At 33.6% G+C, this 14,244-nt stretch overlaps 2 protein-coding genes across 2 annotated transcripts; one reads left to right on the top strand and one right to left on the bottom strand.

Annotated features, from left to right (window-relative positions):
* Positions 1-4,750: 4,750 nt before the first annotated feature.
* Positions 4,751-6,164, top strand: LOC105107793 (uncharacterized protein At4g06744-like). Its single transcript, XM_011001837.1, has one exon. It carries the CDS (start codon positions 4,801-4,803, stop codon positions 6,064-6,066), a length of 1,266 nt encoding a protein of 421 aa, XP_011000139.1. The 5' UTR covers positions 4,751-4,800; the 3' UTR covers positions 6,067-6,164.
* A 5,630-nt stretch (positions 6,165-11,794) lies between these two features.
* LOC105107792 (protein IRX15-LIKE-like) lies at positions 11,795-13,117 on the bottom strand. Its single transcript, XM_011001836.1, has one exon. The coding sequence runs from the start codon at positions 12,925-12,927 to the stop codon at positions 11,962-11,964; it is 966 nt and encodes a 321-aa protein (XP_011000138.1). The 5' UTR covers positions 12,928-13,117; the 3' UTR covers positions 11,795-11,961.
* Between the last annotated feature and the right edge of the window lie 1,127 nt (positions 13,118-14,244).

Here is a 14,244-nt window from a genome sequence, read left to right as displayed (position 1 = left end):
TTTGACCTTTTGAAGAGAAACAGACAAAAATAACTTGGTTTCCTAACATATTGTGGTTTCCTGGCATCTTCGTGAAACATAAAATAAATAAAAAAAGGTTGTTACATCTAGCACATGGGGTTAGAGTTGTTGACTCTCTAATTTAGACAATAAGAAAAACTAAACATCCAACTGCTGAGTATTTTTTCTCATGGAATACAGTTGAGATGTTTTAATATGCTCTCTCTCTCTCTCTTTCGCGAACCAGTGTTTTTTTTTTCTTATGTGACGTCCCAGTTGAGAACAAGAATGGTCTTGAGTCTTGACTCTGAATTTCATGCTTTGGTATAGATCGGGTAAAGGGTGTTGTTTTGTATCTAATTTCATGGCTGGACAACCTGAATTATCATTTTTCCTTTCTGATGATTGTAGGTTCTACTTTCCAATGGCCGCAGCTCCATTGTTGGACCTTACACTCCTGACATTCCCAGCTTATTAAATCTCGATGAAATTTGGCTTTTTTATGTTTCTAATTTAGTTTGGTTGGAACTTCTTTTCTTTTCTTTTTTGTCCGGTGTGAATTTAAAGTCGATTTGTGAAAGTAATGTCTAGCCGCTGAATAGTGTATTTGGGTTCAGACCTTCTTGGTACTGTTCATCTGGGTTGATTGTCTGAAGAGCCGACGCCCTAACTTGTTTGGTGCTCAGTAAAAATTATGCGTACACGTAATTGCTGATGATGGTTGAAAAAATTACATGGATATTTTATATAATATAAATATTTGTGTAGATATCTAGATATTTATATTAATTATCTTATAATTTAGATGTTTATATAAAATATCTTAGATATTTCTTAATATATTTATTTTAAAAAAATCTATAAAAACAAAACTTCATCTCTCTACATGAAAGGCCTACCAAAACTCATCTCACTCTATTTCTCTAGAGAATTAGTTTTATTTTAAAAATATTTTTAAAAAAAATCATAAAATTTTAAATGTTTTTACTTCAAATTAATATTTTTTTAGATCATTTTGCTATATTGATATTAAAAAAATAAAAAATAAAAAATATATAATTTTAATATATTTTCAAGTAAAAATATTTTTAAAAACAACCACAATCATACTCTCAAATATGCTTAACATATGTCTTAAAAAATACAAGTGTGATAGAAGATTTAAACAAGGTTTAAAAAATATTTAAGCCTAGAGAATACTAGTTGGATGCCAGCATTACACGGTGGGCTCATTTTTTATTTTCATAAAAACTACTATAAAAATTTATAATATAAAAATAATATTTTTTAAATTAATAATAATATTTATAACACAAATAATACTATTTTTATATCAGTACTTTGAATTATAATAAAAATAATAATATTTATAACATAAATATTCATATTAAAAATTTCAAGGATGATTACAACACATAATAATATTTTTTTATATCAATACTTTAAAATATAATAAAAATAATAATATTTATAACATAGATAATATTAATTTTTATCTGAGCACTTAGAATTACAAGAGAAAAAATAATATTTATAATACATATTATTATATTAACACATATGGCTGAGCATGGACAAGTCCAAACCCAACATAGAGGTGGGGTCAGGCATAGATGTGTCTAGCCCCACTTTAGCTTGGGCATGGACGCGCTTAGATTTTTAATTATAATAAAAATAAAAATAATTATAACACAAATAATATTTTTTCTAAATTATTAATTATTTTATTAATAATATCAATTATAATAAAAATAAAAATAATTATAACACAAATAATATTTTTTTTAAATTATTAATTATTTTATTAATAATATCAATTATAATAAAAATAAAAATATTTATAACGCAAATGAAAATATTTTTAATATACATACTATTAATTATGATAAAAATAATAATATTTATAGCATAAATAATTATATTAAGAATTTCAAGGATGATCACAACACAAATATTAATATTTTTTATATCAATACTTTGAGATATAATAAATATAATAATATCAATAATAATATTTTTTATATAAATATTTTAAATAATAATTTAAAGAACCCAACTTAGGGTTGGGCACGGAAGCATTTGAACCCAACTCAGGGTTGTCATAGACAATCAAGCCTTTTTTCAAGACCTAGGCGTCAAGTGGCACTGAGGTCTGCCCCTCGCATTGGAGCTGTCTAAGTGCCACATAGCGTTGGGACTATCATAGTCAATTAGATCTTTTTCCAAGACCCAAGCGCCAGGTGGTGCTTGGGTCTACCCTGTATATTTAAGGCACTCAATTGCTAAATGGCGCTCGAATTTACCCTGCACAAGGGTTGAACACTCAAAGCACCAATTATCCTTGCATAGGCAACGCTAGTGTTAGGTGTCAGCTTCCCTTAACTTGTAGCCTCACCAAAACTTGTGTTGATAATTCTCTCCCCAACAATCCCTTCAATGCCAAATATACCCCAGCAAAAAGACAACTTCATCCCTTTCCCGCTAGCATTGCAACTTTATGTGTCAAGAGGTGGGCTGTCATTACACTACTATAATTCACAGTATTTTGTGTCTATTTTAACAATAACAGGGACACTGAACTCTTTTAGTATATTACGTAATTTATTCTTCATGTCACTTAAGATACTGATTTAAATTTTGAGGTATTCTTCTAGCGAGTGTCACCAAAATCAGTTAGTTTTTCAGATTTAGTTTTATTAATTCATAAAAAACACCCTCAATTTTTCTATTAAAAATTTTCCCAACCTCATTAATGAGCTTTTTTTTTTCCTTCAAGAACTTGAACTTACAATCATATTCTAGTGCACCCCAATCCTTGTGACTGCCTCTTTTTTGTGTTTATAATAAGGTTTGCTATTGATGGGATTTTTGTACTTTGATGCTAATTTTTAAGGTAATTACCAAGGTCATAAAAATATTTTGGTATTTTTATATTGAGTTTTTAGCTTTTTAATCAAAAAAACTGTCAATAAATGGATAATAATTATGTCGTTCAGGTAGTTTATATGACACTACTTGATGGCCAAACCTAACTTTTCGCTCTTTATTTAGATACGTCGACGGATAATGGTGTATGGTAATCAGATTGTCGTTAGTGATTGTATCTCCTCCCCCCTTCTTTTCTCTTTACTATCAGGTAAGGTGCACAGTTGTCCTTTTATTTTTTTCAATTTCAATCCATATTCTTTTAATTTATTTTTTTTATTTTATTTTTTTATAGATTTTTTTAAAATTTAGTCTTTCAATCACAATATCTCATATGTTTTTTTTTTATTATTATTATGGTTCCTATTCTTTAGATTTTTTTTCTTGGCTTTTTTGTTAAAGTTTTTTTTTTACTTTCAACTTCATCATTTAATCAAAGTTTTTGTTTTTTTTTTTTTTCAATTTAGCTCTCATTCTTTTCATTTGTTTTTCATTTTATTAAAGCCATTTTTAAATTGATAATCTTTGTTTGCCCCCTAATTATTTTTTAAAATTCTTTTATGTTGTTAATTTTTTTTCCTGATTTTATTTTTTGACATTTGATTTTTTAAGGATTCGGCTTTATACGATCTTATCGTTTTGCATTAATTTTTTTCTTTAAAAAATATTAGTTTTGTGATTTTTTTTATTCTTTTCTATAAATTTATCTTGATCTTATAACATAGGTTTACGAGTTTTGCAAGCTTTTTTAGAAAATAAGTTTTTTTAAAAAAAATATTTTGTTTGTGTTTGATTTTTTCAAGATAATATTCTAATTCATCTATGTATTTTTTTATACAAATGAACTTTATTTTTTAAAATAAAAATATTTATTTTTAAATAATATTTCTTATGTATTCGGCCTTGCGTAATATTTTTTTTTAAATAATATTTCTTATGTGTTCGGCCTTGCGTAATAATACTATAATTATTTTTTAAAATATTTTTTATATAAAAATATTTTTTTTATTTTAAAAAAATTATTTTTGATAGCAGTATATTAAAATTACTTAAAAATATAAAAATATATTAATTTAAAATAAAAAATAATTTATTTTAAAGATACTTTTAAAATAAAAAACAAATTAGTATTTAATAGAAATATCTATCACATGACTGTATTCCAAATGTCCTCGCTGCCTAACCATTGAAAAAAGGTAATGCGACTTAACGCGTTCATAGCACGAGAATGACTTTGGTAGGCGAAAAAAAGACTATACAACATATTAATTTCCAATCACATTAGTGATTTGAGGTCACCTTTTCCGAATGATCCCTGGTATCCAAAAGCAGCCCTCCTCCTCCTCCTCCTCCTCCTCCATATTGGCGCACTAATTTCCTTTTAATGGCTGATCATCATTGCTTTTGGAGGCGTGAAAGCCTTGATTGCAGAATACGCGTTCCCTTTCACCATCTGTTACGTTTGTGGATGAAATTCAACAATTGGATTTGGCATCGTTGGTTTTATGATATGGAATTTTTGCCTATCAACCCGCAGGCTGAGACCGAGTCAGAAAGCTTATTGAACACAGCAATCTTCTTTTAATCATGAACGGCAACACAGACAAATTAATGCACTTAGGTCTAAAACACATTTAAAATCCCCCCTTCAAACAAATCCTAAATCATCTACAGACTGACCTTGAAGTAGTAAGATTAACTATAGCTTATGTGTCGGATTCAATTCACCGAAACAGAAGCGGTAAAACATACATTAAGAAACTTTTCTATTTGATAATGAGATTCACCAACCACACTAATTACCAAGTATAAATTGACTCTAGAAAATACCTTTAATCATCATCATCTTCTTCAAAACACTCCTCTAGCTACCTCATGTATCAAATGGGAAGCATTTCTTTATGCAGCAAGAGCTTGTTGCACATCTCGATCCTATTCCTTCCATGTTTTATTGGCGCAACTTATTGCCAAAAGTTTCTAGGCCTATCTCCATTAATATCACCTCCATTGATTCCAGAAATCTTAAACTTCTTAGACCAAAGGCTTGCCTCAGTGTATCCAATCATCCAAGTCTTCAAGGACACTATCACCTCTGATCCCTTTAATATCACTCAAACTTGGGTTGGTCCAGATATATGCAACTACGAAGGCTTCTACTGTACTAGTCCACCTGATAATAACTCTGCCGTCGCCGTTGCTTCCATCGATTTCAATGGATTCCAGCTATCTGCCCCTACGCTTGATGGCTTCATTGATCAACTACCTGACCTTGCTCTCTTTCATGCCAACTCTAACAAATTTTCTGGTACCATATCACCAAAAATCACCAAGCTACCATTTCTTTATGAACTAGACATAAGCAACAATAATTTCCATGGCAGTTTTCCCATGGAGATTCTTGGAATCCCTGGCCTGTCATTTTTAGATATCCGATTCAATTTCTTTACTGGAACAGTTCCTCCGCAAGTATTCACTCAAGGCCTTGACGTACTCTTCCTCAACAACAACAATTTTATTCAAGAACTCCCAGAAAACCTCGGCTCAACCACAGTGCTTTACCTCACCTTGGCTAACAACAAATTTATCGGTCCAATCCCACGTAGCATCACTAAAGCTTCCAAGACACTAAAGGAAGCGCTGTTCTTGAACAACTTACTTACAGGTTGCCTCCCATATGAACTAGGATTTCTTAGAGAACTGGTCCTTTTTGATGCTGGTAACAACTTACTAACCGGTCCTTTACCTTGCTCGTTGGGATGCTTGGCTAAGCTTGAACAGTTCAACCTCACTGGGAACTTATTGTATGGACAAGTGCCAGAGGTGGTGTGCGCATTAGGGAAATTGGTGAATTTGTCACTCTCAAGTAATTATTTTACAGAGCTAGGGCCAACGTGTAGGAAACTAGTTGATAGTGGAGTTCTTGATATTAAAAAAAATTGTATACATGATCTCCCTGATCAGAGATCAGTGCTGGAGTGTGAAGCTTTCTCCTTGCAGCGTAGGTATTGCCCAAATCCTGAATCGTTTAACTTAATTCCTTGCAAGGTTCCATCATCACCGAGTCATCCTTTGATTGGACCAAAGAGAAATTTGGTCAGTTATAGTGCTCTTCTGAGACATGCAGTTGATTTCCAGGAATAAACAAACAATGTACGAAAGCACGTTTGTCTAAACATTGTAAAGGTTGAGTTACACACAAGCTATTTATTGCGATCCAGCTTAGTCTAGCTACACAAATTTCATGCTGATTCGAATCACAGGGATTGTCCAAAAAAATAAGGCAAGCTGTATTGTCCACGAGACAGTTTTCTCTGTATAAAGTCGCTTCTTTTTGTTTGGATGATCAAAAGATGTTCTTAATTTTGTGTTTGCGTAGTATCATGTTTGGATTTTAATCCGCCATCTGGGCCTATGTCAGGATTACTGAATCTCGATCTATTCGGGTTTGCATGAGCCTCTTAGTTCAATTGGCTCTGACTGGACCTTAAGCCATGTATAACAGGGACCATGAAGGTTCAACCGTGTACGGTGCTTGAGAAGCTGAAGATGCGCCCTATGAAGCAACCAGAGACAGAGGTGGTTCATCTGTTTATGAACTATTCCAATTCCAAAACGATGGGAAGATCCATCCTTTCACCAAACCACTGGAATCATATGTAAACAGCCCACTTCGTAGATATTCAAAATCACACGGGCCTGCTATCTTTTCGGGGGGAAAAAACTACAAGAACATGTGGAATGCGGGCTCATCGACTAGCTGAATACATCATGAAGGCTTGGCCCAGAGAGATGACCATGCCAGAAAAGGGGAAATGGAAAGATAGCATTATAAAGTTAACATAACTCAACAGGGCTGCCTGGCAGTTATGATTTGAAGTTTAGGAATTGAAAGAAACGTTCTTGGCTCTGAACTCTAAATGGAAATCAAAGGCAGATTAGTTTGTCAGTGTCTTTATTGGTATGAATGGGCTACAACCCATATAGAGAAATGGACTGGAAGACAGGAATGAACTCAAACAAAAATTCCATCAAAAAACCGTATTGAGGATAAGTACAAGGTTCATGATGCTAGAGTGCCATGTATAGAAGGTATTTTTCTGGAAAATTATCTTTATTGTATCTTAGTTTAGCTGTTTTTTTGTTTTTTTTTTAAATTATAGTTTACATTCTAAATTTTGCTACTCGTGTGACAATTTATATTCTAATTAATTCTATAGTTTAGTTCATTTTATGCTTACAAATTATATAAATTATAATTTTTCAAGATACGAAGGGTAAATATAAATACTCTTCTCGTTTCCTTTTTATAATAATGTATATGTGGTGTTAATAATATTTTAGAAAAAAAAAAAACTTGCAAGTCCGCGTATCAAAATAGAGAGAAAAGAAGCTTGAAAGAATTTCTTACAAGCAATGCTGTCTGTGAATGATTTAGTACAATACAAGGACACTTATGAGTAGTAGAAAGTCTCTTTCTTTCGGATCGAGTGGGCTGAAATCATTACCTGTGTCAATAATTTTAATTTCTTTATTCTATAAATGCAAAAGAAATAATTTATTTTGATGTCATTATTTGGTGGTTTAAAATCTTTTATCGCTATTTTATAATTGAATTTGTTCATCATATCATCATTGTTGTGGATATCTGTTTAAGATCATCTAGCATAAATTTAGTGTAGAAAAATGGGGCAACAAGAAAAAATTTCATTCTTTGAATTCTGAATCATTTTGAAGGTCATTGGTGTCTTAAATAAGATACAGTGCATGTATGAGATTGTCATAATAATTTAAAATATTTTTTATTTAAAAATATAAAAAATATGTTTTTTTTTTAATTTTTTTATATTACTGTATCAGAACAATTTTAAATAAAAAATCAAAAAATTAAAATTATAAATTGAATCGCGTTTTCGAAAGATGCTTTTAACTCTATCCGAATGAGGCGCTGCCATGATGAAAAGCGCACATGAGTATTTTTTGATATTTAAAAATATTAAAATAATTATTTGTTAAAGTATTTTAAAATAATATTTTTTTATTTTAAAAAATAATTTTAACGCCAGCACATCAATTCACATTAAAAAAATTAAAAATTAAAAAAAATAATTTTAAATAAAATTCCAGAATACAGCTATGAGCCTGTGGAGACCACCAAGGAAGAATGAAAAAGAATCTCAATGACAATTATGAACTCCGTGGGTTTATTTCTAACCATGTAAGGTGTCACGGGGTAATTTTTCACTACGCGAATAAATCCGTGCGGCAGCCTAGTCCCTCGCTAGACTCAGCCTTCCCTCGTCTATCCACTCGTGTTTGCCTATTAACTAAGTGTTTCCCTCACCCGAGAGGTTTCCCCACTTTCCCATGTTAAAGACAAGCGGAATATACAAGTAGAATTGCTCTTAACCAAGCACACCGAGAATACAAGAATACCTCTTAACCTTTATTTATCTCATCAACAAAGGATTACACAACGTATGCTATGCACAGAATTCGCATGCTACACCAACAAGTTTACATACGTTATTTCCTTTCTATGCATTCTATTCTCTATGTATTCTCCCTATACAACAAAGAATTACCATCATCATTTATAGCCAAGTGTGTGAGCTGCAGGACACCCCCATGGTCTCTATGATCCTTTGTGGCTCACCCATATCCCTATTTCCAGGATATCGTGGAGAACTTCCTCCCCCATGTGCTTCATGATTTTAACAACTTGGAAACACCCCAGTTATGCTCCCACTTTCTGCATGCTTGCCTGACAGTCCCATTTGCCAGCTCTAGCTTCATCTGCTGCTAAATCACACCCACATGCCTTGGACAGTCCTTCGTCCAAGTTTTAGATCATGCCAAGTCAAGCCCCTGACTTGCGCAAGCTTCTTGTGCGCTGTCGAGTGCGCACCCTGGGTACAGTCGCCAAATACTGCGATGCCAAATCCGCATCTGCGTGCAGACCCCCATGTCTGCGCTGCCGAATGCACATCTATGTGCAGGCTGCCCAATCTTGCACTGCCCAATTTGCTTCTGCGTGCAGGCCCCAAATCCTGCGCTGCCGAATTCACAACTGCGTGCAGGCTGCCCAATCTTGCACTGTCCAATTTGCTTCTGCGTGCAGGCCCCAAATCCTGCGCTGCCGAATTCACAACTGCACGCAGGCTCCCAGTGTCTGCGCTGTTGAATTCCTTAACAGCCCCAATTCTCGTCCGCCCATATCCCAGACGAGTTTTCCTGTCTAGCTTGGACATTCCATCGCCAAGCCCATAGACCTCACCAATCTGTGCTGCCACATTCCTCGACAGGCCCAGTTCTCGCCAGCCTATGCCCCTGACGAGTTTCCTTGTCTGGCTTGAACATTCCATCGCCAAGCCTATGTTTGTCAACATCCTGCGCTACCCCGCATTTCTCGACAGCCCCAGTTCTCGCCAGCCTATGCCACTGACGAGTCTTTCATTCTGGCTTGGACATTCCATCGTCAAGCCCAGCAATCTATGCTGCTGATGTTTCCTTTGACAAATTTATAGCCGTATAAATCTGCGCTATTAATTTATTCCATCGTTGGCATAATTGCTAATACCTTTAGACCTGGTATTAGACAGCATGCCTTAGGTGTGCACCCCGTACACATTTAACACTGTAACATAAGGCATGACTGTCCGAGCTACCACTCGTCACCGTGAGCACCATGTACCTCACCGACACAATTTCCAGTTCCCTGCTTTGCCATGTGCCGTAGCGTACGCTTTGACCACGTGGCTAAATACAAATGAAAAAGAATTTCAAAATAGGAGGAGGAAAATTACAAATCAGTCCCCAATCTATATACACATTAGTATATCAGTCCATAGCCTTCAACATCTTGCCAATTTCTTTCCGTACTTGTTTGGATCCAACCAGCTCGTTCATATCAGTCTTCCTGGTGTAAAATACTATTGATTTACATTTTACACATGTCAAGTCGAGAAAGAAGTGTAAAAAGGAAATTGTTTATTCTTTATTTGGCAAATTAATAATATCTAGTTTTCCTTTCTTAAGATTAAATAATAATTTAATGTATACGTTACATATAGATTTACTTTCCCTTTACAATAAGATATATAACTATGAACTAAAGTTTGTTATAATAATGATAGTGCATTAGATATTCAAGATATTTTATCTTTTCCTTGACTAGAAAAAAAAGGGGATGGACAGAGTGATATCAAAACTAATTATAGTACTATTTTATCAATTTAATAATAATAATGCAACGTGTTATATACAATAATATTTTTTAATTTATTTTTAAAATCAATATAATAAAAGATTCAAGCTGATCCTTTTGACTGGTCAAACATGATGTCCAGCTTTCATGATGGTGTTATAGCAATGGAAATCGACACGTGGATGAAAGATATATCGAGCCAAACACAGCTCGGGGAGAAACTAGCAAGATCTTAAATGTTTAGCATTAATTGTTCGGTGACTAATTTGTAGTTGTACAAAAAAAGGGGCTGCCCATACACGCTGATAGAGCAGCATAATTTTGGGGCAGCACATGATCTGGCACGTGCATCACCGATCCCACGAACAATCTGACGAAGTACGAACCTTCTTGTCTGAACCCGCTTGCAGGCCAAGATTAGGACGCGTCGAGAAACATTTGTGGAACAATAGAGAAAGAGAAGGGCCGAAGCTCCTCGTCCCAAATTCCCTTCACCGACACAATAATATTTTTTTTCCCTGCGTATCCGGTTATATAATTGAAATTGCTTTTTAGAAACGATTTCCATGTAAAAAAATATTAAAGAATATTTTTTAAAAATATTCTTTTTATATGATTATTATTTACTTGTACCAAAATGATAAGTACACATTAATTTAATCTCTTAAATAAAAATCACTTTAGAAAATTATTTAAAAAATAAATGAATAGCGATTATAAATGTGTCTTGCCCTCTTTGACATGCTAACTAGCAACAACACCACCCATTGGTATTTAGCATCTAAGTTAAGGGCCTTGTCCTAGGATTTGAGATGCCCATAAGCTCTCATTTTCTGCATTTCTCACGAGCATATCATAGTTATTACAAGGCAGGAGGCTTGCTTCTCCCACGCATGAAACATTAGAACTAAATACAGAGCAGGAGGCTTGTTTTGTTGTTTCTCCTTTGTTTGAAACATAAACCAAAAAAAAAACAAGGCGAGGAGGTCAGATGTTCCGCGGGAGTTGAATATGCTTATTGTGTTTAATAGGCAAAGCACTGGAAACTAATCAGGATTAGAGGGCCATTAACAGCTAACTAGTCACATCTTTGTTTCAAAATTCCCACCTTTACTTTGTCTCCAAACAAGATCAGACAATGAGATAAAAACTTGAGAGGGAATTAAATAGAAAACCCTAATCCAAGAAGTCGTCACATTTTTGTTTCAATATTTCAAACTTTTTTTTCCCATCAATCAAACAACATTGGACATGGAAGTAATTTAAGATACACATTTTAGTCGTTCCAAAATTAATGGCCCATTAATTGTCAATTAGTCACCCTTTCGTTTCAAAATCCCACCTTTTCTCATCAACCGAACAAGATTAGACATAAAAGTAAAATGAGAAATAGGCTATGGCCATTCCAAGATTCATGGGCCTTCAATTGTCGTTTCAAAATCCCAGCTGTGTTCATCTCCTAATCAAAAAATCCAGATATAAGTACGGTTTGAAATTACGGTAGTAATTATTTTTAAAATATTTTTTATTAAAAAAATATATTTTTTATTTTTTTATATTAACAAATTAAAATCATTAAAGAACTTAAAATATTAAATGGTCATTCTTTTGTTCAAAAAAATCCCACCTTTTCTCATCAAACCAAACAGACGAGACATGAAGGCAAGAATTTGAAGAACGGGCACTTGATTCTTCGTGATTAATTTTGAGGAGATTTTTGACAGTTTTAGCATTCCTATAAAAATTACATCTATATTAGAAAAAAGGAAAACTAAAAGTGAAAAGAAAAGAAAAATATGCAATGATACAAGTAAACACACAAACCCATGATCTCAGTCATCAAAATCATCATCCCCGGATGATAAAGATGTTGTCTTTGCTGTTGAAGATGGTGATGATGACGACAAAGATGTCGAATTTCTACAGAACTCAAAGCTATCAGCTTCCATTCTCTCCAACACAAAATGCCCCAATGAATCAACAGTCTCTACCAAACTCTCTTTGCACAAAAACTCTTCACTGTAAACCCTCTCAACTTCTCTATTAAATTCATGCACAAAAACATGTGTCTTCTTGTTGCCTCCTCTGCTACTCCTTGCCAGAACAGATGCAGTAAATATCGGAGACATCCTCCCTGGAGCAGCCGCGAAATACCCACGAGGCCCATCAATTAAAATCACATCCCAAGTGATTTCATAAATGTGATTAGGCATGTCATTTATGCCAAGCTTACAATCAGAGAAGAGTAAATTCTGTACAGGCCTGCACTCACCATTGACTTTCCCTTTCGTAACTAATAAAAGATCACACATTTCACTAACTTTGGTGGTGAATTGTATATCATAAGCTTCAATATCGGGGTGGTTTTTTTCGAAGTTTGAAACAAGGTATTCACTTTCATCAAGAAAGACTGTGCGACCATTGAAATTGAGAGATTTCCACAAAAGGGTCTCGTGGGTGAGGCCAAAAATGAGGAAATTGCAATGAGGGGAGCAGTGTTGGAGAGTGATGGCGATGGTGGAGAGTTCGGCGGATGACATGTGAGGTGTCGTGATGTTGGTGGTGGAAGCGTAGTGGAGGAGGGCAGCGGTGATGGAGGGTGCGAGAGAGGTGGTGGAGGTGGTGAGGGCTGAAGTTGTGGTGGTTGTAGGGAATGTGGTGGTGGTGAAGAGAGTAAGAGTGAAAGCTAAGGTAAAGAAAGTGACTATGAAGAGTAACCAAAGACGGTGAGTGGAAGGAGGGATTTTGTGTATTGATTGGTGAAGGAAGATGAGTTTTGTGTTCGTGTTGGTTTTCATTTTTTCTTGAAGAGAGAATTTGAGACCGACCAGGCTCAGAAGAGTTTCAAGCTTTGAAATCTCTCTGTTTGTTCGGTACTTTCTTTGACCTGGAGTTAGATAGGGAGACAGAGGAATCAACGGAGGAAATTGGGAGGTTTCCACGCAAATCCCAAGACAGAGGTGAAAGCAGCCGCGGTGGGAATATTGATTTGTGTGTAGCCATGCTGTTTTTAAAATTACTTTTTTTATTTTATTTCAAGAACAATAAAATGTATTTTTAAATAATTTTAATACATTGATATTAAAAAATATTATTTTAATATATTTTATTTAAAAAATAATTTTGTAAAAAATATTTTATTTAAAAAAAGCATAATCAAGATAAAAGGTTTTATAATGTTAGATTTATTTATTTATTTTTCCATTCAATTATCAGGTACAGAAACGAGGCAAGGGATACTGAGAAGCAGTCATGGGGGGACACGGCCATTAAGAGGTTTGGAAACTTACGAAGAAACTAAAAAAACAATGGAGGGAAGGAAAAGACAGGCTAACAGCAGATTGGCACGATATTGTTTTGAATATCGTGCAGTAATACATTGAGAGATTTATTACATACGTTAGGGAAAAAAGGTGACTGGTGGATGGGATGCCATTGTTGGTAAGATGTAATTCCTGCCAGTGCAGCAAAAAAAATTATGACTTGTGAGGTGGATACGATTGTGTTCAATACCTACCAGATAGAAAACAACTACAGAAGAAGCCGGTAATTTCCTTGTTTTTGGAAATGTAATTAAGAGTATGCCTCTCTCTCTCCCCCCCCCTCCCTCCCCCTCCCTCTCTCTCTCTCTCTCTCTCCAACATAAAGGGCAGTGCTTCATTAGAGCATTTCGTTGTGCATCTGGTATTGCAGCAATGTTGCCAGCTATGATTTACAACACAGATGATTCTACTGGATGAAATATTTATTTATTTATATTTATTGAATTTATTTATTAAAATTAATAGGAGATAATAAAAATATAAACATATGTGGAAATGATGGAATAAAATAAAAAATATTATACAAGACAAAATATATAACAAATATTATTTTTGAGTAAATATTATTTTTATAAAATAAATCTTATAGTTTAAAATAAAAATAATTATTTAAAAATTAAATACAAATAAAATTATTTTAAAAAACTTTATTAAAAAAATTTATTGTTTAGACCATAAGATCAGGATAAATCATTATAGAAAAAATTAAAAATAACTATAAAATTATTTTTTTAATAATGATAAATAATAAAATCATATAAAATTTTAAAAAAATTCTGAATTATATGAATT

This window comes from Populus euphratica, unplaced genomic scaffold (genome assembly GCF_000495115.2).
Source record: "Populus euphratica unplaced genomic scaffold, PopEup_1.0 scaffold166.1, whole genome shotgun sequence".
NCBI lineage: Eukaryota > Viridiplantae > Streptophyta > Magnoliopsida > Malpighiales > Salicaceae > Populus > Populus euphratica.
This window is presented reverse-complemented; position numbering and strand designations above follow the sequence as displayed.